We start from the raw sequence: 26,032 nt of genomic DNA on the forward strand, positions 1-26,032 counted from the left end.
TTTCTGCATCACTCTTTCCTGATCAGGAATATTTAGTGTGCCTTGTTTTCTGGTCATTAAGAGTGGTAGTCCTTGACTACAACCATTCATTTAGTGACCATTTAAAATTACAAGGGCACAGAAAAATGTGACTTATGATGGTTTTTCACACTTATGCCCATTGCAGCACCCCTGTGGTCACATATCCAAAATTCAGACACCTGGCAACTGGCATGCATTTATGAGGATTGAAGTGTCCCGGGGTCATGTGATTACCTTTTGCGACCTTCTGACAAGCACAGTCAATGGGGAACCAGATTCACTTAACCATGTTACTAACAACTGCAGCAATTCATCTAACAACTGTGGCAAGAAAGGTCGTAAAATGGGGCAAAACTCACTTAACAACGGTCTTGCTTAGCAATGGAAGTTTGGGGCCCAGTTGTGGTCATAGTAAAGGACTACCTGCATGGTAGTTACTTAAAATGTTACTTTAAAGCAATGTTTCTCAAACGTGACAAAATTCCCCAGTAATCCCTTGCTGAGAATTGAACTTGTTGGGATTTGAATTTCCAGAATTCCTCAGCTAGTCTTCCTGGAAGATGAAGTCCATCCACTTTAAATTTGCTAAGGTTGAGAAACACTGTTTTAAGGCAAGGAGGAATATAGCTTTTTTTTTCTTAAAAAACAAAACAAAATTGTTTTATTATTTTATCCTATCTAAAACCTATTTTTTTCCCTTAGTGGAGCTAAAGGCTAAATTTAAATCCAATGACTGATAAAGTGTGCACTGCAAGGCCATTTTTGTACTCGTGTCAAAAGTTTCAACATAATTTCTTCTTACATTTCTTCATATCTTCACATAAAAGCTCTGTTCTCCATGGTTGTCATGCCTGCAAGCGTAACCCAAGTATCTCTTCACAGGGCTGAAAGTTCATTCTTATACATTCATTAACCAAATAACCAAAGAAACAAAAACTAGGGAAAAAAACAAGAACAGGGGAAAAGAGGGAGTGGTGAATGTTCCTTTGATATTTGTAGTAAAAATAAGCCAGAGCTCAATACTAAAATGATGTCAAATCTTTTACTTAGGAGTATTTTATATTTCCAGTTGGAAGCCATCTGCAAATTGCCAAAGATTTACGTGTATTTTTGTCAGTTCAGTCAAAGTTGTTTAAGATCCAAACAGCCTGGTGGAAAACAAAAGGAAAGTTAATGACTAATTTTTATCAGTTATTCTTACAATAAACCTGTAAGACAAACCAAAATTGTTTATTGTCCTTTTATACTGCCCAATAAGTTAATTGAAACATACCCTATGAGAAAATATGTAATATCCTCATTATATAAGGAACAGTGAAAACAATTAGTGAATAGTGTGAATTTAAAATATGTGGGATTGAAGCTCATATTTTATAATAATTTTATTACTATAGCAGTACCAGTTCAGTATTGGTACCGTTCCTATGTTTAAGTGCTGATACTGTATTAGAAGAATACCATGCATTATGTAACTATGCAAACCAAACATTAAAAAGATAAGGTAAGGAAGACATAAACATGACATCTTTGTTGGGATTACTTACACAATCATGCAAAACATCATGAAAATATTCCACAGTGCGATGAAGATCCGAAAGTATCTTAAACTCAACAGAAACTCCCTGATATTATCACCTAGAAGTCGGGAAGTAAATGAAATTGCATTTACAGCAAAAAGTACCTTTGTTTCATCCTCACTCCTTTCAGTATACTCTTAGCAATAATTTATTCAGTCATTAATTTAGGTACCACCCGATTCCAAACTGACTTAAATAATTGGAGTTATTTCTTAGATTCTCAACAATTAATAAGGTATGTTTTATATTTAAGATAAGACAAGAAAACAAGTTATAAAGGAATCTTTATAATTCAAGCAACTTGTAATAGAGCCTATGAGCCAGCAGGGATAGAAGAAGCATGAAAATAACTATGCAGAGCCATACAATGTCCTCCTATGCAGTATAATCACTAGGAATATTATTTTTTCTAATATTTGCAATTGGATGGCATGTTGTCATTCTTCCAGCAGACATTCAATATCTGCCCCTTCATATGCCTATGATTTGTCTGGATAGGTAAGAAATGCCAGAGCATATTTACAGAATATATAGGGGGGGGGGAGGAAAGTTGCTGTAACGACAAAGGTTAGTCACTTAATGATGTATACTCTTTTGTTTCAGTTCGGGGTGGGCAATTTTCTAGAAATTGTTGAATAGCAACTCCCATGACTGTTTATCCTGGCTAGAATTGAGGAAGTTCAGTATCTGAGTGACTATATATTGCCTGCTGTCAAACTCATAGAACCTCAACAGAATATCCCAGGCATTCAACTCAGCATAGCTTGAATAATTTTAAGTTCATATCTGATGAAAATTTATCTGACACGTTACTGTATACATAAGTATCTTTATTATACACTAGGAAGAAATCATCAGAACACTTGATTGTTCTCTATCAATCTGAAGTTTTTTCAGTTCATTTTTTATATTCAATGTAGTTTAATTTCCCGTGGCTTAACTCATGTTTTGCCCTGTGTTTCTCAGCCTTGACAATGAATGTTGTTAATTGTTGACAAATCAACACCTCTGCATTGAGAAACTCTGGGGCTCACCTTGATTCTGTTCTAAATGCTTTAAATATACAATCTCTATTAATTATTAGGCTAAAATAAAACCACAGCATGAAAAACACAGTATCTAAAGCACTACCCACAGCAAATTTGAGACTATTCTCAAGAAGGGGCAACAATAATTTACACAAAAACTAATTGACTTCACAGCCCAAATGCAGAGAAATGGGGCCCAGTAAAACCAAATATCTATAAAATCTGAAAATATATTACATGTGTTACTTTTTCATAATTTTGCAATTCTGTGTAAAAATTTAATTCTTAATTTATGTTAAACAATGTTACCAGTTTAGTAGACTGAGCTGTCTTTTACAATGAAGCAGTTACAATATGCATATGGTACCACATAGTCTAGACCAGGGGTAGGCAACCTCGGCTCTTTTATGACTCGTGGACTTCAACTCCCAGAATTCCTGAGCCAGCATACCTGGCTCAGGAATTCTGGGAGTTGAAGTCCACGAGTCATAAAAGAGCCGAGGTTGCCTACCCCTGGTCTAGAACAAGGGTGTCAAACTGCCGGTCTATGGGCCGGATGCGTCACACGGAAGCCATATCCACCCCAGCTCCGGCAAGGGGAAAAAAGTCACAATACGTCGCAACACGTCACGTGATGCGGCAAGTTTGACATCCCTGGTCTAGAATGTTAATCAGGAACAACAAGCCATATTTTTCTATACAATACCCCAAATTTGCAATCCCAACACAAAACTAAAAAAACAACTATTTTGGAAACACACAGTAAGTTAAAAAAAACCCTTCAGTATAAAGGCCTGAGTTAGAATTTTTACCTGTTGTTGGTTCTCTTCCTTCTTCACCAAAGCCCTGACTCTCTTTCTTCTTCCTGGAAGACAGACAAAGAAAGATTTACTTTAAACATCCCAGAACATAGTAGTATCTCATAATTTAAGGCAAACAGGAATATATTAAAGTGGACAATGACAGAAGAAAATCTGCTGACAGCTATTAACAAAGGTAACGATGGAATACTATAGCAATTTGCTGAATCCTGAAAACAAAAGAAGTTTCAAGGCCCACTTGAAGAATTTTCAGAAATGATTAGCCATGCAGAAAAAATGGTGCTGGACCAGATGAATACAATTTAGGCAGGACACAACAGGAATCTGGCAACAATTAAGGGGAACTTCCATGATCAAAAGCAGCATGCCTTTAAAAGTGCTTGCAGCTGGTTCACCCACTGCTATAATATTCAGCTTATGATATTCCTGTAGAGCCACTAATTTGGCCACTGTAGTAAACAGAATATCTGGGTGGGATATGCATTTCCTATACTCCTAAACAATATAGGAAATGTGTTACATACAGCTTTCAGGTCTTTTGTAAAATTGCTAAGTGCTCCAATTGGAAGTAGTGATAACTGAACCTTCTGATTGAAAGTCCCTCACTTTACATTTAAATCTAGGTAGTCATGGCTGATCCTGAAAAGCGAAGGAGAGTTAATAATATAATATAATAAAGTTGGAAGGGTCCTTGGAGGTTATCTAGTCCCACCCCCTGCTCAGGCGGGAAACCTATACATTTCAGACAAATGGCTGTCCAGTCTCTTCTTAAAAACTTCCAGTGTTGGAGCATTCACTGCTTCTGGAGGCAGGTTGTTCCACTGGTTAATTGTTCTAACTGTTCTAACTACATTGAGTTAATTTTAATACTTAATAAGAAATCTCAGGGTTTCATGCTATCCCACCAGTTTAGTTGCCCAGGCTATCATTTAAAATGAGACAAATACAACTTGTATTTCTCTATGATTGGAAAATCAAGGCAACGGACAACCACATTTCTTCTTCTTCTTCTTGTGCCATATCCGTTATCGGACGCTGGCGATCATGTTGGCGATCCTGTTTTTATCAGCAGCCGCACGAAAAAGTGCTGCTGAGTTTTGTCCAAACCAATCCCTTAGATTTTGAAGCCACGATGTTCTTCTTCTACCTGGACCTCGTTTGCCTTCAATCTTTCCCTGGAGGATTAAATGGAGCATGCCGTATTTTTCTGGGTGTCGCATCACATGTCCGAGATATTCTAATTTTCGTTTTTTAATTGTTTTGATGATTTCCCTTGGCTTTCCCAGGCGGCTTATCACCTCCTCCTTTCTGATCTCGTCAACCCAGCTTATACGTATGTAACAGCCGCCTGTAAATCCACATTTCAAATGCTTCTAGTCTCTTCAGGTGGCCTTCTGTCAGAGACCAACTCTCTAGTCTACTCCATAGAGCAGGATAGAAAAAATATAGCATCTGACAAGCCTGATTTTCAGTCTTAGGCTTATGTCGTGACTGCAGAAGACCTTTTTCATTTCACAACCACATTTATATTTTGCTAAAGAAAACATGGCTATGTGATGTGTTTAGTCAGCAGACATAAAGCTACACTCAAGAAAAGCTATTTATTTATCTTTGGCCACTTCCAAGATTGGGGAGGAGCCATAGGAGCATCATTGACTTTTTAAAAAGAGGCTTTCTAGTTTGGAGAAAGTTGTGTCCTGCCCAATCCGTCCAATAAACTACTCTCTAAGGAACAGCAGCTCTCTAGAAAGGAGTTTTTGCCAATTTTCCTAAAGCTCATTTAACAACCTTGAACCTGGTGTTTTCTGTCACCAAAATCACATGTTGCAATCTTTGAATCAAAAGCTTTCCCAGAAACCTCTCTGAGAAGAAACTCATGCTGGAAGCACAAAACCTCAATTCCTACAGTTATAGGATTTCCTCCAGTTCCCCAACAAAGTAAATCCTGTTTTTTTTTCAGTACTTACAGCCTGAAATTTAATACTGCTCCGGCATTGACCAACAGAGTCCTATGTGGCAGAAGAAGAAGAAAGAGTGAGAATATACAAAGGCTTGGCCTTTTCCACTTTAATTCTTAATATTTCTGAGCTGTGGGGGCAAGAAACGGTCTACAAGTTAGGGATAATTGCTTCCTCCATGCCTTTCCTGATGTCCCATCCTAAATTACTTCTCTTTTTTTTTTGCACTTTTAAGAGTTGCAGGGCAGACACAAGAAATTTAGCCAGTTTCCCTCGGAGAATGCAGGTTGGAGTATTCTGCTGTCCCTGTCCCATATTTACACAACCTTTACACTCAGTTCCGTAGAGTCGAATTTACCAAACAGGAAAACAGCTATGCCTCCCCCCGCCAGCTTAATAAAACTGGTTGCTTGGCAACAAGTTATCTCCCCTTACCCGAACAACAGCAAATCCCCCAACATCCTGCTACTTCCGCTCTGCTGCTATCGAAACGGAAATATACCCGGTTGACACGCAGCGGCTCAACATCCAATAAACACCCAACTTCATCTTGCCATTCCAACCGCTGGCCGCCAGGTGGCACTACTGCAAGGAGAAAGTCTGTGGTAGGTTACAAGCGGGGGGGTGACGTTTCTCCACAAACCCCGCCCACCAATTTAAAGCGCTGGGATGAGTTCTTTACCCTGGGAGCGGAGGCTTTCGCTCTTCAGTGGTTTTAAAAGATGGACACTATTTAATGTTTATTTGCTACGTATATGTAGAGGTGTGGGTCTATACATATGTTGTTCATAGTATGTTTAGGTGTGTGTCATGTATGTGTTTTACTTTGAGAGTGGGCAACTAAATTTCATTTTTGATGTGTGCCATTGTGCCCACAGTATAAAAATGACAATAAAGGTTATCTTATCTTATTTTTTTGGGGGGGGTGTCTGGTTGTATCTGGTTCCCCCTCCCCCACACACAAACACTAAGAACTGTAGGAGGATGTCTATTTTAGCCAAAAAGTCGGAGGGAGGAACAGGAATTGTGAAGCTATAGAAAAATAGGTAGATCAAACTGAAGGTTCTTCAGAAACATCCCTTGTATTATCTAGTAGTAGTAGTAGTAGTAGTAGCAGCAGCAGCAGCAGCAGCAGCAGCAGCAGCAGCAGCAATAATAATAATAATAATAATAATAATAATAATAATAATAATAATAATAATAATAAAGTTGGAAGGGACCTTGGAGGTCATCTAGTCCAACCCCCTACTCAGGCAGGAAACCCTATACCATTTCGGACAAATGGCTGTCCAGTCCCTTCTTAAAAACTTCCAGTATTGAATCATTCACCGCTTCTGGAGGCAGGTTGTTCCACTGGTTAATTGTTCTAACTGTCAGGAAGTTTCTCCTTAGTTCTAAGTTGCTTCTCTCCTTGATCAGTTTCCATCCGTTGCTTCTTGTCCTGCCTTCAGGCGCCTTGGAAAATAGCTTGACTCCCTCTTCTTTGTGGCAACCCCTGAGATATGGGAACACTGCTATCATGTCACCCCTCGTCCTTCTCTTCATTAAACTAGATATACCCAATTCCAGCAGCCGTTCCGTATATGTTTTAGCCGCCAGTCCCCTAATCTCAAACCTGTGAAGAAGTAGTGGTGAGGTGCCGACGGAACCTGCATGCTCAGAGGCAGTCTACCTTTAAATACAAGGTGCATGATGAGGTGTATCCTTCTTGCCTTCTGAGGCGTTATAGGCAAACGCACTCACAAAGCCAAAAAAGAAACAAAAAGACCAAAGCACCTCCTCACCAGCTGTCCCAAAGGTGCTTTTCCAAAAGGTAACTGGACTGTCTTGGTTTTTCCCTTGGAAATGTTTCACTTGTCATCCAAGAAGCTTCTTCAGTTCAGGTGTAGAACTGAAGAAGCTTCATGGATGAGAAGTGAAATGTCTTCAAGGAAAAACAAAGGAAGTCCCGTTGCCTTTTGAAAAGCACCTTTGGGACAACCATGACTTGGATGATTGAGAATCTCCATGGATACTCCTCACCAACTCAACACCCAGATGAACAGAGATTAACACCAAGATCAACATTAGACCAACAATTTAGAAGCAAATAATACGCCAATCAAGGTACTACCAACTCAGACTAACAGTAAACAATAGCCCAATCAAGAAACCAAGACCACTCCCACCAATACTGACAGGACAGGCCACTAGAATATAAAATGAAAGCAAACCCAGCTCCTTACTACCGCAGCACTGATAATGTTATCTAGTTTGGTAATGAAAGGTCTGCAAGAAAACAACCAAGCTCAGAAAGCACCAAGGACCTCGTAGTTCAAACCTGAGCTACACATATTCTCTTCTACCGGCAGTTACCGCGTTATGTGTAATACGGAGCAAGTGGACATTCCTCATAGATAGAAGATCTGCGCCATCAACTCCGTTCTGAAGAAGCTTCAGTTCGATTTACCATTAAGCACCTCAGGTGGGGGACACAGAAGAGATCCTGGCTGGCAATTTGAGCAAAGAGGCGAGAAAGCGCAGAGTTTGAGGTCTGGAGTCACAATATAGTTTGTCTGACAGTGTTGAAACTGAGGGCTTGGGAAGGGAAATAGCATTAATCCTGATTTAACTAAAGAGAATCCGAATCTCCGCAGAAGAACCTCGCCTGAGTGGGCAAGCGTTGCCTTCTGCCCTTTCAGGAAATGATTATTATTATTATTATTATTATTATTATTATTATTATTATTATTATTATTATTATTATTATTATTATTTTAAAAAAGCCGCGACATGTACCATCACCCTGGCAGCTGGTTGTATTTGCTTCTGCTGCCCCACTCTCGCTCGTTTCGGGGAACGGAGCGGAGACTGAGTTGCGGAGTCCCGGATTTCGTTTTTGAAGTCCGGCCCTAACTGGACGATCATTGCCCTCCTTTCCAGTAAATCGTTCAGCATCCCCTGTCGTTGATGTATTTGCCTGGGCCTGTGAAGTAGAAAGGAGAGTCGCCTCGTTTAGCAACCGCGCAAGGTGCCGGGGAAGGCGGGGACGCGAAGCGCCTGGGTTTTTCGGAAGTAGCGGCGGTGAAGGCAAGGCCGGAGAGAGACGGGGTCGTCTTCCCGGCGGGAGGAAAAAGAATTGCACTCTGCACATGCTCAGCTGCCCGAGGCGGCCCCCGGAGGCGCTTGCAAGCGGCGGGCCAAGTAGGGAAGGCGGCGGGGCGTCTCCATCCCTCTCTCCCTCCCTCGGCGGGGCGGCCGCTGCGTCCCTGCTCTGCCAGGCAGCGGTAGCACCAGCTACAGCCGCTGGGCGCTCGAGAGGGGCTCGCTTTTCGCCGGTCGCCCGCTCGGTTCTCCTTCCGACAATGGACCTGATCGGGGCCCTGGATGTGGGGGATTTGGCGGCCGCCTTCGCCCATCTGCCTGTCTTCCCCGTCTTCGACTTGGGCTACTTCGTAGTCTCTCTCCTCTACCTCAAGTATGAGAAAGGTAAGCCAGGAGGAGAAGCGGCTCCCCCTTCGCCCTTCCCTACGGCAGGGCAGGCGCCTCTTTTTCCCACGGCTAGGAAATCCGTTTTCGGGTGGTGCGAAATTCTCCATCTTTTTTTACCCACTGACCTGCTTCGGAGAGCCTTCTTCATCGAGTTATTATTAGCATTGATGATTAAATGCTGTTTATTGTTACCCATACCCAGCATTGTCCTTGTAATGCTGGCTCTGGCTCTTGTTCCATGCCTCCATCCCCACATTCCCCCCTGTCCTAAATCCAGCCGAAGGCGTTCTTCCTCTACAGGTTGACTTGACTTCCAAGATGGGCTTGATTAAAATGAGTGGGTGGGTAGTGATTTTGGCCCAAAAGCTCTCTCCCCCAGTGATGAGGATATTCTAGGACAAGGGCCAGAATTGCAGCTCCCGTCTGCACAACAGTAAGGCAGTTTCAGAGCTCGGCCATCAGGCGGGATTAAAGAGGGATAAAGACGGGGTTGCAGAAGGTGAAAAGGGCAGGAAGAAGTCTTGAGAAAGTGGCCCAGAGCTTCACAGACCAGCAGAAGTGACCTCCCTTCTTCCTCACTGCTAAGTGAGGTAATCCAATGTAGTGGTTTCCTCTCCAGCAGACTTGATTTTATTTGAATCTAGTGGTCTTGAAAAGGTGAGAGGCACATGACCAATGCCGAAGGCCCCAAATTTGCCTCATCTATTGGAAGAAAGAAGAGAAAGTGAACGAACGCAAAGTGGCGCTAAGGAGATCGACCGCTTCAATATCCGGTTCTTTGGTTGAAGAACCGGCAGCTTTGAAGGGGTGAAGGGGGTGTCTTTGGTACAACTGAGTCTCCTTTGCTGGGATTTTAAAGTATTGCTTTAGCAGCAGGAGTGGATTTAAGAGTCCTGGTTCCAAAGACAGTTCTAAAATAAGAAATGATCAAGTGGGAATATCCTTCTCTTCTCGTCCACACCAGAGGGATGAGTGTCTGTGAGAAACTTGAGCCCTTGAATCTGAGACCCCTGGCTTGATGGATGGATGCAGTTGGTGACCTTCTCCTGGAAAGGACAAGCTGGGTTCCTGCCCATGAAGGCTTAAAAATGGCTGGAATTGCCTGGCTTTTTCAAATTGCCGGAGAAGGAATTACTGGGAAGGAGAGAAAGAAATTGGACCCCAATGATCCTCCAATGATCATCCAATCGCTGGGATTCAGACAGAAAGCAAAGCAATTGCCAAAGGTTTTTTCCCAGCCTCCTCTGATTTTCCACACTTGCCAGTCTCAAAATCTGGCATTTTGAGAATTGAGTTGTCATGAGTATTGATACTGAGTTACTAGTCCTTATTGTTAGCGAGAGAGCCTGCATGGTCATAGAGGGAAAAGTGAGGAGGTTTTGCTAAGAAGAATAAATCTGGATTATTAATGTTAACATATTTTGGAAATGATGTTTAAAAATAGCCAAGTGACCAAAAGTCATTTCTCTACCCTAGTCAAGCTTACAGGCCTGGTTGGTAAATTCAACTGCAGAATTATTGCTTTACTGTTTACAACATTCAGTTAGATTATATCATTAGGGCTTCAATCCACTAACTTCCTTTGAAATGAAAGCATAAGAATAACCTTACAGTTTCAAAAGACAACACATAATTCTGGTATTACTAGTGATAGCAGACAGCTATTTAAAACCACGAAGTATGGTGTTAAAGTGTTGGAGTGCAGGTAGTCCTCAGCTTATGACTACAATTGGGACTGAAATTCTGTTGGTATGTGAGACACTTACCATCATCATCGGCCAAATAGGTTCATTAAGTTAAGGCTTTCTTTCTTTCTACACCACTAGGTTGTTAGTGTGAGGCATAATTACAATAGAGGACAAAATGCTATATTCACCATCTTGAGTTGCTGAAGAAAAGGCAGGATGTAACTCCAGTTAAAATGCTCCTTCTTTCTGCAATACAGAAAATTCATATATCATCTTGAAAATGCACAATAGCTGCAGAAATGGTACCCAAAATTCCTCTTCCACCAAAACACCTGTTTTCAGGTGCAAACAATATAAAGAACCTTCATTAGGCTAGTCAAACCACCTTTATCTCTATCTGGCAGGAACTGGGGTGATACCCTGGTTAATCAGAAAGAGAAGGTTTGAAGAACAGGGGTGTCAAATTGCCGGCCCACGGGCCAGATGCATCACACAAAAGCTGTGCCACCCCAGCTCTGGCAAGGGGGAAAAAGTCACGATATGTCGCAACACGTCACGTGACGTGATGAGCTTGACACCCCTGCTCTAGAAGAATCTCCAGAACCTCCAAGCCACTTTCAGAAGTTCTGCATATTATGTAACATTCAATTCTGGGCAGAAATGACTCACTTCCCTCAGTTTACCTTCCCTGAAAGTCATTTCACTAATTATGCCTGCAACAGCATCTCTAGCTTCTTGGTGGCTCCTCTCTACCACCAGTTGCCGATTCCTTTCTGCAATTAATAGTATGGACTCGCAGCTGCTTCATCTTAGCATGGAGGACAGAGGGGGAATTCTTTAGGCCATCCACCAGGGCCTGACTTGCCCCAGACAATATGCCTTGGTTGTTTTATGCGTTCTTGAAGAAATTAAACAGTGATTGGAAGATTTCCCACATGCAAAATTTGGTATGTTCTACTACAGCGGTTCTTAACCCATTTGGGGTCGATCGACCATTTCACAAGGGTCGCCAAGCAAGGCTGTCCGCCATTTTTTCCCCTTTTCCAGCGGGTGCCTTACCTCCCTTGGGCTGGGCCAGCTGGTGGTCGGCCTGCTCCGTCTCTGCCGCTTGCCAACTACGCCTCGGCCGGCGCAGGGGGCGGAACCACGCATGCGCGGCGCTCCCGGGCAGGGAAAGTCCTCGACCTACGACCGGTTGGGTAGTCCTCGACTTACGACCGGTTTAGTCCTCGACTTATGACCGGTTTAGTCCTCGACTTACGACCGGTTTAGTCCTCGACTTACGACCGGTTGGGGTCGCGGCATTAAAAAGGTTGAGAACCACTGTTCTACTAGTACCAGAACATAGAAACTGTGGCCTGTACTTGACTCTCTTTTCCAAAGTCCTGGGCACAATCTCCAGACAACCTCCAAAATGTTGTTGCCAAATTATACTTTTAACTGTGACAAAAGGAGTAATATGTTTAGCATTTGAAATGTGTTCAATTAAGTTTGTGTCAATTAACCATGTTTTCCTCTCACATTGCTCTGTCCTGGTCCTGACTTCTTTTTGAATGCATCCTCCATAGTATGTATGGAAAAGGAAAGGAAAGGAAAGGAAAACAACACTCACTTTAGACCGAATTTTTATTCTTGGTGACTACATGGAAAAATCCATATAATTTTCTTTACAATAGTGTGGAAGTGTTTGCTATTTCCTTCCTTTGGGAATGTCACTCAGAAATCAAGTGCAAACCTCACCCTAAAAGACAATATTTGCACACCTCCTTCCTGAATAAAAGAAACCAAAGTTCAAATGTTTGTTCATTCCCTAGCCAAGATTCCCTCAGTCTCCCTATTTCCTGGACTATAAAATGGAACCCGGGTTAGAATCATAGAATCATAGAATTGGAAAGGATTTGGAGGTTTGGAGGTTGTGCAATCTTTTCTTGAAGACCTTCAGTGATGGAGCACTCACAACTTGGGAGACAAGCTGTTCCATTGGCTAATTGTTATCACTGTCAGAAAATTTCTTCTTAGTTCCAGCTCTCTCTAAAGAGCTTCTACCCATACCTTCTTGTTCTACATTCAGGTGCCTTGGAGGATAAATCAATTCCCTCTTCCCTGTGGCAGCCCTTCATGTATTGGAAGACTGCTATCATGTCTCCCCCGAGCCTTCTCTTTGTTAAGCTAAACATACCTAGTTCCTTTAGTTTTCTTCATAGGATTTAGTCTCCAGACCTTTAGCATCTTTGTTGTTCTTCTTTACACTCTTTCTAGGGCCTCAACATCTTTTTTATATCATGGTGGCCAGAACTGGATGCAATATTCCAAGTGTGGCCTCACCAGTGTGATACAGAGCAGTACTATCATTTAATAATAATAATAATAATGATAAAGTTGGAAGGGACCTTGGAGGTCATCTCGTCCAACCCCCTGCTCAGGCAGGAAACCCTATACCATTTCGGACAAATGGCTGTCCAGTTTCTTCTTAAAAACTTCCAGTGTTGTCGATGCAGCCTAGGACTGCATTGGCTTTTTTGGCAGCTGCAGCACAATGCTGACTCAGACTTTAAGTGGTGATTCATCCAGACACTTAGATCCTTCTCATAATTTCTATAAGGAAAAAATAATTCCTGATCTTTTATGGACTAGAGATCTGTAGGGTGGGTGTCTTGAGGAGAACAGTCTTTGCTACTTTCACTTTATTTTTAGATCACAGCAAACATATCAGTTTCATTGGAAGGGGGGATCCAAACCCAATTCCTTTCTAATGGCTGCAGAGGTGAGAACAGCTGCTCCGAAGTATTATGCATTGGCTGGTTCATTCATTTGAACCTGCCACGTTGACAGGAGAAACAGAGACAATGAAGGGCTGAATGATACTTTGACAGTCAACATATTGATTATGGAGCAATGCTTCCAATATTATTGCCATTTAGTCTCAGGAGCCAAGTCGGAAGAAGATTTTGCCACTCCATCAGATGCGTAATAAATGGATCATTGGAAGAGGTCACTATGGGATGTGTAAGTCGCCCATCCTTGGGTTCCAGGGGTAGGCAACCTCGGCTCTTTTATGACTCGTGGACTTCAACTCCCAGAATTCCTGAGTCACCTGACTCAGGAATTCTGGGAGTTGAAGTCCACGAGTCATAAAAGAGCCGAGGTTGCCTACCCCTGGGTTAGGCCATAAGGTGATAAGAGTTAAATACAGGTAGTTCTCAACTTACGACCACAGTTGAACCCAAAATTTATGTTGTTAAGTGAGGCATTTGTTATGTGAGTTTTGTCCCACTTTACAACCTTTCTTGCCTTAGTTCTTAAGTGAATCACTGCAGTTGATAACTCGGTTGTTAAGTGAGTCTGGCTTCCCCACTGAATTTTGATTATACGACCATGGGGATGTTGCAAAGGTTGTAAACTGTGAAAATAGTCATAAGTCTTTTTTCGTTTTTCGTTTTCTTCAGTGATGTGTAACGTCAAACAGTCACTAAATGAACTGTTGTAAGTAGAGGACTAACTGCACTATATTTTAAACAAATCAGAATACAAGATACATATTTATGACACTTTTACTTGAGAACAAAGGCCTGTGATACTAGAAAGCAGCAGCAATGCCAATGTTAGAATAGCTTGCGCAAGAGCATTGCCCACATGTACCTAACCATGGCACAAACATGGTTTGGTAATCTCTTTCTTTGACTGAGTCTGCCATTTGATCTAAACTGATAAAATTCATACCCTAGACCAGTTTCGTTTAGTGGTTAAGGTGCTGGCCTAAGGACCAGGAGACTGTGAGTTCTAGTCCCACTTTAGGCATCAAAAACCATCTGGATGACTTTGGGCTAGTTCAGTGGTGGCGAACCTATGGCACGCCAGAGGCGACTTGGAGCCCTCTCTGTGAGCACACGTGCTATCGCCCCAGCCCCACCTCCCCCCGCGGCCCCCTCCTCACCAGCAGCCCCTCCAGAGGAGAGTCGCCCCCGAGTACGGCCCACGTGGAGCAGCGCAGCCAAGCACATGGAGCCAGTCAGCTGGGACAAGATTCCGCCCTCGCACTCCATTGCACACAGATGATGCTGCAGGGTTTGGGTGGAAGGCATGGCCGCCATGGCGCTGCTGGGCCACCTGGGTGATCTGCGGTGGGTCGTGGAGGCGGTGAGTGGCCCTGCAGGTGGGCGGTGTGGGGGCGAAGCAGGCTGGGGGTGGGGGCAGAATGGGTGGGATGGGACGGAGCAGTGCGGGGGTAGGTTTGGGGCACTCGGTCTCTAGAAGGTTTGCCATCACTGGGCTAGTTATTCTCTTTCAGCCCAAACTACCTCACACAGTTGTTATTGTTGTGGGGAAAATAGGAGGAGGAAGGAGTATTAGGTATGTTTGCTGTCCTGAATTATTTATAAACAATAATAAAAGCAGGATTAAAAAATGAAATAAATAGTTAAATGGCAACAAATGCGTTTTCTAGTCTCTCTTTGCTGCCTTTGTAATTGTTTTGCAAATATCTTGTAGATTTTGTAACTGGGTCTAAAACCCCAATACCTGTATTACCCCAGGACTCCAAATGGTACAAAACTCAAACACTGGACTTGCATACAAAAATAAGATACCAGAGCACATTCAAAGTATCTGAATCAATAAATAAGACTGAAGCACACATATCCAAGTTAAAACGTAAACCCTATTTCTTTTAGCTAAAAACATTAACCTATTTAAAGCAGTGTTTCTCAAACTCAACAACTTTAAATTGTATGGACTTCAACACCCAAAATTCTCCAGCTAGCATCTGGCATCTGAAGTTCCCACATCTGAAAGTTGCTGAGATTGAGAAACACTGCCTTAGAGACATACCAGGCTCTAGAAGAAAGGGTCTTTTTGCCTCTGTGGATTTTCCTAGTTTCTTGTGGATTGCCAATTCCTTGACTCAATCCTTAGCTTCCTGAGGCTTTGGATTTTAAATAGCAATTTTCTCTCTAGAAAGAGAGCAGGGTAAAGGAATATAGAGACATAGGAACATGACCTTAATGGAAATATGCAGGAATCATTACATAGGTAAAAGGGGATCAAACATTTTTTAAGCTCATCCAGAGCAAGGAGATAACATTCAAAAGTGGCTCAATCAGATTCCTGACTGATTCACTAAAAGAAGAGGGAGGAGGTACAGCACTATCAGATACACAAAATGCTGTTTTTAAAGCCAACTTCAATAAAAGTATTTTAGCCCTCCTGGGAGGGGTGATTTCCAGGTCTACTTAGTACAGCTGAGAAGAGATTTCCCTATTCTTTGTGTCATTAAGTAGGAACTTTCCTGCTGGAGAGAAAGGTGTTTAAATCTCTCCTGAGAAGTAACTGAAGGCTTCACAACAGAAGTAAGCAGCCAGAAGTGAGGGACTGAAGTAAGTTGTTTCAAGATTTTTTCATCCAAGAACAGCTGGATTTGAAATGGCAGTTTTCTCCTTCTATCTCTGCAGGTGTGGTGGAGCTGTCCCGGAACAGCCCGTTGGCCTCTTGGGTCTGTGCTATGCTGTATTGCTTTGGCAGCTACATCCTTGCTGATCTCCTGCTTGGAGAAGCCCCTATTGATTATTTCAGCAACAACTCCAGCATACTTCTGGCCACAGCTGTTTGGTAAGACCACCTTGTGTGACCATAAGGCTAGGCCTCAGTGCAGAGCCAGGACTTAGGAACAGTAGCAGCACTTAGACTTATATGCTGCCCCATAGTGCTTTACAGCATTCTCTGAGGGTTTATAATGTCAGCATATTGTCCCCAACAATCTGGATCCTCATTTAACCTATCTCAGAAGTATGGAAAGCTGAGTTCATTGGGATTGAACTCCTGGCTGTGGGCATAGTTAGCCTGCAATACTGCATTCTAAACACTGCACCACCAAGCCCCTTACACTCCATTTCTCCACTAGTGTTCCTGTTGCCCTCCAAAAGAGATATTTCTAAAAAACCAGAATGAACATAAATATAACTCCAGGTTAATACATGTGCTTGACACATACCAATTGCTGAAACTGTTAAATTGTTAGTTTCACATTGCTATTGTTGGGTAAGGGAAGGAACTGCTATCATTGCTAAGTTGTGCATATGAAAGAGAGATATACTAAGATTTCTCCTTCCAGGCTTCCCAAACTAACACAAGAAGAGATAATTGAGAATCTTGTGCTGTCTAAAAATATAATATGGTTGTTGTGGAATAAGTACGTAATATCCTGGATTCATTCTGTCTGTCTGTCTGTCTGTCTGTCTGTCTGTCTGTCTGTCTGTCTGTCTGTCTGTCTGTCTATCTATCTATCTATTTATCTATCATCTTTGCTAATCATCTAAGGGATAAATGGATGATGCTAAAAGTTATATGGATGGACAGATGGACAGGCAGACATATGATTGAAGATAGAGTGTAGATGTCTATTACAAGCTACGGTGTTTTAAAACGATGCCATGGGGTCCTGACATCATTACACAATGATACAAGTGTGCCTAATGACATCCAATTCAAATGTATGTGTCACTTATCTGATGATTTCAAGATGCACAAGTTGTTATTTTCTCTACTGCCACACATATTTACCCACCCCTTGTAGAGTGGAGAAGCTAAACAGGTCAATAGAAATAAAACATATTATTCAGGTAGCAATGATTATGTATTCATTACAAAAACATTTGCTAGATGATAAAAGAGGCAAACTTTAATTGGTAAATCAATTGAAAAAAATTACATGTACAAACAAGAAGAGATGGAATGGAATTACCTGAAAAATAGCAATTTGAGTTTTTTCATGCTGCAGTCTGCTCAAAAATTGCCTTTCTAAGGCCAACAATAGAGTCTCTATCGTGGGAGACTGAAGCTTATTTCTTCTCTTCTTACTTTTTTTATGTCATCCTTGTTGATGTCAGATCTCTTTCAACCCAATGACCGGTATCACTTTTTATTCTGCATTGCTTTCCAGGTACCTAATCTTCTATTGCCCTATGAACTTATTTTACAAGTGTGTCAGCTTTCTGCCTGTCAAACTGATTTTTGTGGCAATGAAAGAGGTAGTCCGAGTTCGCAAGATCGCTGCTGGTGTTCATCATGCCCACCATCATTACCACCATGGTTGGCTCATTATGGTCATAATTGGATTTGTCAAAGGTGAGCTCTGTCATTTCAGCATTGTGATCCCACTCAGTATTCAGACAGGTGGTGGAATGGTGAGTGTCAGAACTGCTGAGATACAAATTAGGCTGAGATTTCTCGTCTTCTGGGGAAGAAAAACCGATGGTTATATTCCTTATTTCTCAGAGAAAATGTCTTCTTGCATAAAACAAGGATGGTGAACCTATCACTCTCCAGATGTTGCTGAATGATTACTTCCACCTGTTCTAGCCAGCATGGCCAGTAAAAAGGGATACTAAGAGTTACAGGTCATTAACATCTGGATTGACACAAATTCACAGCATGGCAGGCCAAAGTGAAGCCCTTATGACAGTGGTGGCGAACCTATGGCACACGTGCCAGAGGTGGCACTCAGAGCCCCGCCCACCCAGTCTGCCATGACCAGCACAGCCACGCCCACCCGGCACCCTGTGATAAATAAGTGGGTTTTGGGTTGCAGTTTGGGCACTGGGTCTCTAAAAGGTTCACCATCAGTGCCTTATGAAAAACTATTCTACAAATAAGCACCATAACTGAGAAGTTTTTCCTGCTAAACTTGACCCTACCTCTCATTGTCAGGGTGGTGGGGAACTACTAGCTAGTTTTTCTGTTGGGTATATGGTTGAAGATGGTGGTCCTGAAACTATTTTGGTGACCAGATTCCTGCTCTAAACCCCCAAACAAATGTTAGGATGTTGGAATGCACTTCCAGCTGAATCAGATGTTGCATTCTTCCATTCTTCCTAGATTACCCCAAAGCTTGGTGAGATGCTTAAAAGTAGGATATCAATGGGACTTCTGAACTCTTTTCTTTATTTGTGGCAAATACAGTTGTCAAACACAATAAGAGGGTTTCCTTTCATTTAAGGTAGAGTAACACCCAAAAAAAGCTATCTCAAGATACAATTCTATAAAGCCTCCTTTCGAAAAGATCAAAGGAAATAAAATAGTATCTTGGCCCTCTCCACATATCTGGTATAGCCCCGCCCATCTTACATCATTAATCAGTGAGAATTTACAGAGAACAATTAATGAATGGCTTGCCTTCAGAAGTTACGGGCCTCCATCACTGGAGGTTTTCAAGAAAATATTGGACAACCATTTGTCCGAGATGGTGTAGGGCAGGGGTAGGCAACCTTGGCTCTTTTATGACTCGTGGACTTCAACTCCCAGAATTCCTGAGCCAGCCATGCTGGCTCAGGAATTCTGGGAGTTGAAGTCCACGAGTCATAAAAGAGCCAAGGTTGCCTATCCCTGGTGTATGGTCTTCTGCTTGAGCAAGGGTGGGATTAGAAGACCTCCAAGATCCTTTCCAACTATTATTATTCTATTCTACTATTTCCAGTGGAACATTGCTCAGGCTGCTAGGTACAAAAATGATAGAGATCACATAGAGGTTCATGATTGAAACATCTGTTACCACTCATAAGACATTTCCCTTCTGATGTAGAAATTGAATCAAGAAGGAAGAAATCACGTTCCTTTTCTTTTCTGTTAATAACTGATTTCATCTGTCAGGCTAGAAATTCCACCAACTAACTCTTCCCTACTAATCTGGAATACTTTTGCCACAAGGACATTTTAGATATAGAGAATTGCTTTATATCTGACCAGACCCTTTGTCCTTCAATACTTTCTCTTGTGACTGGTAGCTTCTCTCTAGTATCTTATTTTAGCTAGAAATGTCAAGATCAAGCCTGAGATCTTTCAAATGAAAAATAAGTTTTAAGACAGTGAGAAAAGCTTGTGTATTTCTTATTTTTACATGAAGATGAGTTTTGAGTTCAAAGTCATTATTTGGGGGGGTACAATTGTTTTGATTTTTCTGGTTGTGATCTGGAAAGAGAAGTGCTTTTAATCTGATGTATTTCCAAAATGATTGAATCAGCCTGCGTCACATTAAAATCCTGTGAGGTCAAGAGACTGTTTCGATTCAAAACAGTACAAATTCAAAATGTTTATTTTTTTTACATTTTTCTGTACTGCTTTTCTTTGGCTAATTCAAAGCAACCAGAAACTAGAATAATCCAACTTCTATAAAGGTGGGGGCTCTGGCATCACTATCATATTTTCAGTTTTAAATAGTAAACTTAGAAACAGGCATCACTTTTATTATTCAGAATAATTAGTGAAATTGCCATTTCCTTAAAGGAGCTGTTGTGGCTGAGAGCACCACCACAAAGATGCTCAATGTTTTTCTCCTGCATTAGATTACCTACTTTGACAGGAATTATCAGTAAGCATAGGAAAATGAAATTCCACTCACCTGCATTCTCATTGCTGGTCTGTTTACAAGTGTGCTACCATCTTTCTGTTCATAGGTTCTGGAGTTGCCTTGATGTCCAACTTTGAGCAATTGCTACGTGGTGTCTGGAAGCCAGAAACAAATGAATTCCTTCATATGACCTTGTAAGTAGAGAAACCGAAACTTTTGGACTGGTGTATCTTCTGGATAGAGATCAGTCATGTTCTAACTGACCTGGAAGGAATCTGATGATTAATGGAAATTAGAAAAATCAGTAGAAATCTGATAAGGGATTCTCAAAACACATACTGTCTTCACCTCCTGGGGTTGTGGGTGCTCCATCACTGCAGGTTTTCAAGAATACAGGCCGTCCTCAACTTACAATCTTTTGTTTAGTTTAGTTCAAAGTTGCAAAAAAGTGACTTATGGCCATTTCTCACACTTACGAGCATTGCAACAATCCCTACAAAAAGCATGTCCTTTCTCTAAATTTTGGATTTATTTGTCTGAGATGGAATCACGGCTGTTCTTCTTATGAAGGCTTGCTTGTCTTGCAGTCCATCCAAGGCCAGTCTGTATGGAGCAGTGCTCTTCACCCTTCAGCAAACCCAGTGGCTTCCCATCTCCAAAGCAACCCTCATCTTCTTCTTCACTATTTTTATGATCATCTGCAAGGTAAATTCCTCTGTCCGGGGCACATGTGAGCATTTGGGTGGACTGAATGGGGGAAGGAGCCAAATCCATTTCTGTTCACTGGAAGGTCTTCAGAAAGGCAAGGAAGGCTTCAGGCCCTGGACTCATTCATTGGAATAAACCATGGACAGTTGACTAAACTACGGTCCTTGATTTATGCATAACACTAAGCTATTAACCGTGGTTTAGATATTTCCCACAATTCACTAAGTCAAAGCTAACAAATCGCACTATGGATTAACAGAAGCATTTGGTAGAAGCCACAGTGACATTCAACATATCGTGAACTCAAATTATGAAATTTGTATTAGTCACTTCATTGACACCAATATGTGTAAGTCACATTACTGACATCATTTGCATGATGAGGTCATGACATTCATGATATTGCACTCTTCCCCTACCGATGAGTTAGAGTGAGTTTTGAATTTCCAGAGATATGAAAGGAAGCTTGGCTGGTATATCATAAGAAATACTATTAGGTTGCTTAACAATGGAGACCTTTCCAGTAGCCTTTCCACAGTATAGCTATGGGTCCTGCTGACTATAGGTTGGAACTGTGGTGACCCCATAGAAGCAGCACCAGCACTTTATTGAAAAGGGCTGGATTGGCCAGAACAGGAGATTCATGTGCCAACCTTGGTGTAAGAAGGGGTAAGAGGAATGGAAAGAAGCACAGGTTGGAATCACTTCGATTTACTGTAGCTGACTGAGCAATGGAAAGCCTGGCACAGTGGGTGACCACTAATGGAGCTTTTTCCTGTCATGCAGGTGTTTTTGACAGCAACTCACTCCCATAGCTCACCATTTGCCCCTCTGGAAAATGTGGTGTGCCCCGTCCTCTTTGGCTCTGCATTTGCCAGTCATGATAATCACCACCACCACCACCACCACCATGGAGGATCCCAGGAGCCATCCCTTCCATCACCACCTCAGATGCCAGCCAAATCAAGGGAGGAGCTCAATGAAGGAACCCGGAAACGGAAAGCCAAGAAGGTGGAATGAGCATCAAGAAGGCTGACAGATCCATCTGAACCACCAAAACTTTGCTGCATACCTTGTGTGACTTATTGCCTTCCAAAGACATGGTTGGAGGAGGCTCCCAGGAAGATCAGTCCTCTTCTTCTGGCCCCTGCCTTGGTTTTCCTGGCCTGTCACCTGTGAGGCGCAGAACTAATGTCCAAATGGACCTTTCATTACAGTTTCTAGCTCCGCCTTTCTATTGGTCTCCTCCCCTTCCTAAGCCACACCAATGGAAAAGCTGGGATGTATTTTGGTGTCTCCTCCGTATGGCAGAGAGAGAGAGAGAGAGCGCTTCTTAGCCTGCAAAACAATCCAGGGATCTGCACTCAGGCCATCATTACAGGACTCTAAGGCCAGTGATATATTTCAAGGGCAGAGAGACGTTCCAAATGGAGTGACTGTCATTTCACTCTCTACATCAACATTTTGGATGTCTTGTTTGGTTGCCATTTGTATAAAGGCCTTGAGCATAGGAGAAGACCATTGCTGCTGCTGCTGCTGCTGCTCTTTGGGCTGTTAATATATGTGCATTTGTGTTAGCATGTTGCCATTTGTATATACCTCTCCAAAATTTGATAAGCTTTGCTGTAAGGAAGGAAACCAAAGCAACTACTGAGTGTTTCAATCCTAGCCTCTTTGCCAAACACTGTGAGAGATGGACATGCATGTAAATTATTTATTGATTGATGCTCCTTCCCCCAAGATAATTATTTATTGTTGCCTAAGGATTTTAAGCAGTTTGCTTTCTCCTACTATGCCTCTTCTGCAAACAGTTGGGTTGTTCCTACTGAACTGATTTGGATTCTGTTGTTGTTTTCCTCCTTCGATTAAGAGCTGATAAAAGTGAGGGGCTATTGGCAGAGGTGAGAATTAGCTTCTAGCAGCTATATAAGCCTGTAGGAGGCCTAAAGAATCCCTGCCTATGAGTTATGGTATATCTACAGATTTTGTCTAGAAAGTCAAAGCTAGACTATATGAATAATGGAGCCATGGTGAGCACCTGCAGAGTTCCCTTCTTGCACCAGAGTAGTCAGCTGCCAGCTCCTGAGATTACAAAGAAGACTTAAACTCTAATTAGAGCATAGAAGGAGACTTTGATTGGGGCATTGACTATCACAGGACTTCCCTTACTTATCATTTAGCTCTGACAAAAACATGCCACTGCAAGTTCTTTTTTTTTGCTATGTCCTCATGATGTTGCCTTCACCTTCACCACCACACATCCCGAGGCAACAAAGTCGTCCTTAGGTGGTCCAGTGTAAAAGTGATGTTTTCCTCCTTTTAAGCAACAGTTTTATTGTATGGTAGGTGCCATCTGGCACCGTTCACCAGCCGTTCTGTCAGTAGTGCTTCCAGATGACCTACTGTATATGGGTTGAGGTCAGCCAAGCACCTGTTGACCATTTGAAGTAGCACACCGTTACTCTCCCTATCAAGTCCCCAGGCACAGCTCTCCAGGACGATCCTAATCTGGACAGCAGACGGGTTTGGTTCTTTCGAATGGGGCTCTTCCACTTTATGCACAGGGCCAATCCCCGACTAGTAGCAGCGGTGGGAAGGGCTGCACTGTGAAGCAGGAGAGAGAGAGAGAGAGGAATGGCTCTCACTCTGCTGCACTTTTCATCCTCTGCTCAACTCAAGTGAGATGGGCGGCATATAAATTTAACAAATAAATAAATAAAACTATGCCTGGCAGCCGTTTTTTCAAACTGCCTTTGAACGTGAGTTTATTCTTCTTCTCAAAGAGCACTAAACCCATGTTCTAAAGCAGACCGTACAAGAGTTGATAGGTGCAGGTAAGTTATGCTCTGGAATGTCATAGACTGGAAGGCAATCCCACAAGTACCAGATTTGATGGCCGATGTTTTGATATCAGCCATTTGAGCTGATCCAGGTTTCCAAACCCAGGAAGACCTGGTGAATAAGGAGGCTCCTCTTTCCTTTCTTCTGCTACCTCTTGCCATTTAGGTAATTGATCCTCCCCCAGTTGGAAGAAGTGACAGATAAAAGGGGGACAAATTCTGGCAAATGGTGAACCTGCAGATCTAGTAGTTCTAGTTTGAGATCAGCTCAAACCATTACCAGTCATAACGATGCTGTGAGTAGGAGATTGTTTCCCCACAAGTTGGTTAAGTTGTGAAGGTTGGACACCACTCTCCAGCTACAGACCAGAATAAAGACAATGGGGCATAGCAATGGGAACAGATGCCAAAGTAGCTTTCTGTTGGCTCACAGCATTTTAATGGACCTATAGGGAAGTTGCCCATGAGTGGTGAGGAGTGGAAATAGCTATCCAGAAATAGAAAGTCCTGGCTTTCCTTTTCTCCTTTTGGGGACAATTGTCTCCTGTTGGACATCGGCAAGAGAAGGAACTGATTGACATGAAGAAGCAGAAGAGCCTTGAAGAACACGTCCTTCTCCAAGATGTATGCTTCTTGGTTAAAGATACATCTCATTAAAAAGTGCCTTTTCCTTAGCAAATCTCTGCCCCAGCCCTTTTTTCTTTTCCCCTGGATTTTTATCCATGACTAGAACAGCCGTGGTTGTTTTGTGGATATAGCCATTCTTAAAATAAAAGCCCTCCATGATGTAACTGAATGGAGAATGATGCAGCTGCTTTGTACATTTCTGTCTTAACGTTTTTCACAGTACTTGAAGGAAGAAGATGCAATACATGTTTCTTGAGATAGAGTGTGAAGTTGGGATGGGATGAGAATACCAGATTTCAGGGATTCAGAATGGATTCATTTCTTCCCCTAAAGCAGTGTTTTTCATCATTGGCCACTCGAAGATGTGTGGACTTCGCTGGCTGGGGAATTCCAGGAGTTGAAGCCCACACATTGTCAAGTGCCCAAGATTGGGAAACACTTATCCAAGAGCTGCCCATTTTCTAAACTTTTTTGAGTCTCCCAGAGTCCATTCTAATGTTTCCCTTTACAGATTATGGCTATGCAGAGTTTGTGACAGTTTTCTTTTTCTTGGTCCTTGTTTGTAGCAATTATTTGCTGCAGGACTGCATCTCGGCCCCTTTCCTGTTTAGATAGGGCCATGCAGATTATCAAGATTTGCAAGAAATTTTGAGGGAAAAAAGTTCAGCCTAAAAACACAAATATATCTCCTCCGTCTTTCCCTTCTTCCTAAAGTCCTTTCTTTCCATGCCTGGCACTATCATACCTTGCAAATGGCTTACACAAGGAAAGCTGCTATTTCTTTTTAAATGTCCCTGTTGTAATAATCTTATTTTTATAATTACAGCAGTTCTTTTATTATTCCAGCAGGACAGCTTTCTCAAATGCTCTTCAGATAGGTTCCTGTGATTTGCATTCAGTTCATACTCACTTCAAATTATGAAATGGTACAGGTAATACAGGTGTTTTCCAAATGCTCTGTTATTTTGTAAATAAATATACTAGAAATATCTTTTTCTGCTTTTCACACTTCTCCAAGCAATCATTCTGTCCAAGAATACAGGATTCTTTTGGAGTTGGTGGACTCTTTGAGAGAAGTCATGAAAAGTTTACTATTTTATCCTTTCATTTGTATCTTTTTCCTAACCAAAAGATATGTATAGTTGGTGATGTCATTAAGTTCTTGGAGTGGAAAAGGAAAATTTGAGGGCATCCTTTGGAGGGGCAGAAAAAGGTAGCATTTCCAAGGCTTAAGAGACCCTTTATATCTCTTCAATAATGGCTATACTGTAAATGTCAAGCTCCAAAAACCAAGAAAGACACGTTTTGATTTTTCCAAGCAGATTGCTTTATTGTTCCTTATCCATACACAGGCTTTTATTTATTAAATTTGTTTGCCACCCATCTCACAAAAGCTGACTACCAGCCATATAAAGCATAGACCAGGGGAACTATTAGGAAGGAGCCGCCTTCAACCTCTTTCTCTCACACAAAGAATCTGAACTGAGTTGGCTCTTGCTCCTCTGGAATACACTCCCTGTCTCCTGGGAATCCAGACTACATTCCATCACAGTAAGTCTCTAGTGGGAAAATTACCATAGTCTTCCCCTGGTTGTTTAAATGCTTTTATTTATATTGCTATTGTCTATTTCTCTCTTATTTTTAATGTTTTTATTTCTGAGCCACCCAAGTGTTGTCAGGAGTCAAGCAATATATAATTTTAATCAATGAGTTAATAATAATTCTACTCATAAGCTATTGCATGCTCCAAGTGCTGTTGGGATACAGCTTGCAAGTCTTGGGTTATCGGATGCAAAAATCCAGATGACCATTAGAAAGATTTCAAAACAAAGGATTACATTTGCATGTATCTGTTTATTGCTGTCTAACAATTCTCTGGGAGACTTCAGAACTGATAACTACTAGTGATTTCATTCTTTCTCACATGGAGAACTAAACATGGCAGTATCTTGCCAC

At 42.0% G+C, this 26,032-nt stretch overlaps 2 protein-coding genes across 2 annotated transcripts; one reads left to right on the forward strand and one right to left on the reverse strand.

Annotated features, from left to right (window-relative positions):
• Window positions 1–1,049: 1,049 nt before the first annotated feature.
• On the reverse strand, window positions 1,050–5,941 carry SMIM7 (small integral membrane protein 7). Its single transcript, XM_015810041.1, has 5 exons — window positions 5,841–5,941; window positions 5,415–5,456; window positions 3,439–3,491; window positions 1,566–1,656; window positions 1,050–1,169 (listed from the first exon to the last, which is right to left on the reverse strand). Exons 1-5 carry the CDS (start codon window positions 5,864–5,866, stop codon window positions 1,154–1,156), a joined length of 228 nt encoding a protein of 75 aa, XP_015665527.1. The 5' UTR covers window positions 5,867–5,941; the 3' UTR covers window positions 1,050–1,153.
• A 2,748-nt stretch (window positions 5,942–8,689) lies between these two features.
• On the forward strand, window positions 8,690–24,258 carry TMEM38A (transmembrane protein 38A). Its single transcript, XM_015809977.1, has 6 exons — window positions 8,690–8,873; window positions 16,012–16,168; window positions 17,499–17,683; window positions 20,008–20,095; window positions 20,489–20,606; window positions 21,396–24,258. The coding sequence occupies exons 1-6, from the start codon at window positions 8,750–8,752 to the stop codon at window positions 21,627–21,629; spliced, it is 906 nt and encodes a 301-aa protein (XP_015665463.1). The 5' UTR covers window positions 8,690–8,749; the 3' UTR covers window positions 21,630–24,258.
• The last annotated feature ends 1,774 nt before the right edge of the window (window positions 24,259–26,032 follow it).

The sequence above is a fragment of the Protobothrops mucrosquamatus genome, unplaced genomic scaffold (genome assembly GCF_001527695.2).
Source record: "Protobothrops mucrosquamatus isolate PMUCROS unplaced genomic scaffold, P.Mucros_1.0 scaffold6, whole genome shotgun sequence".
Classification (NCBI taxonomy): Eukaryota; Metazoa; Chordata; class Lepidosauria; order Squamata; family Viperidae; genus Protobothrops; species Protobothrops mucrosquamatus.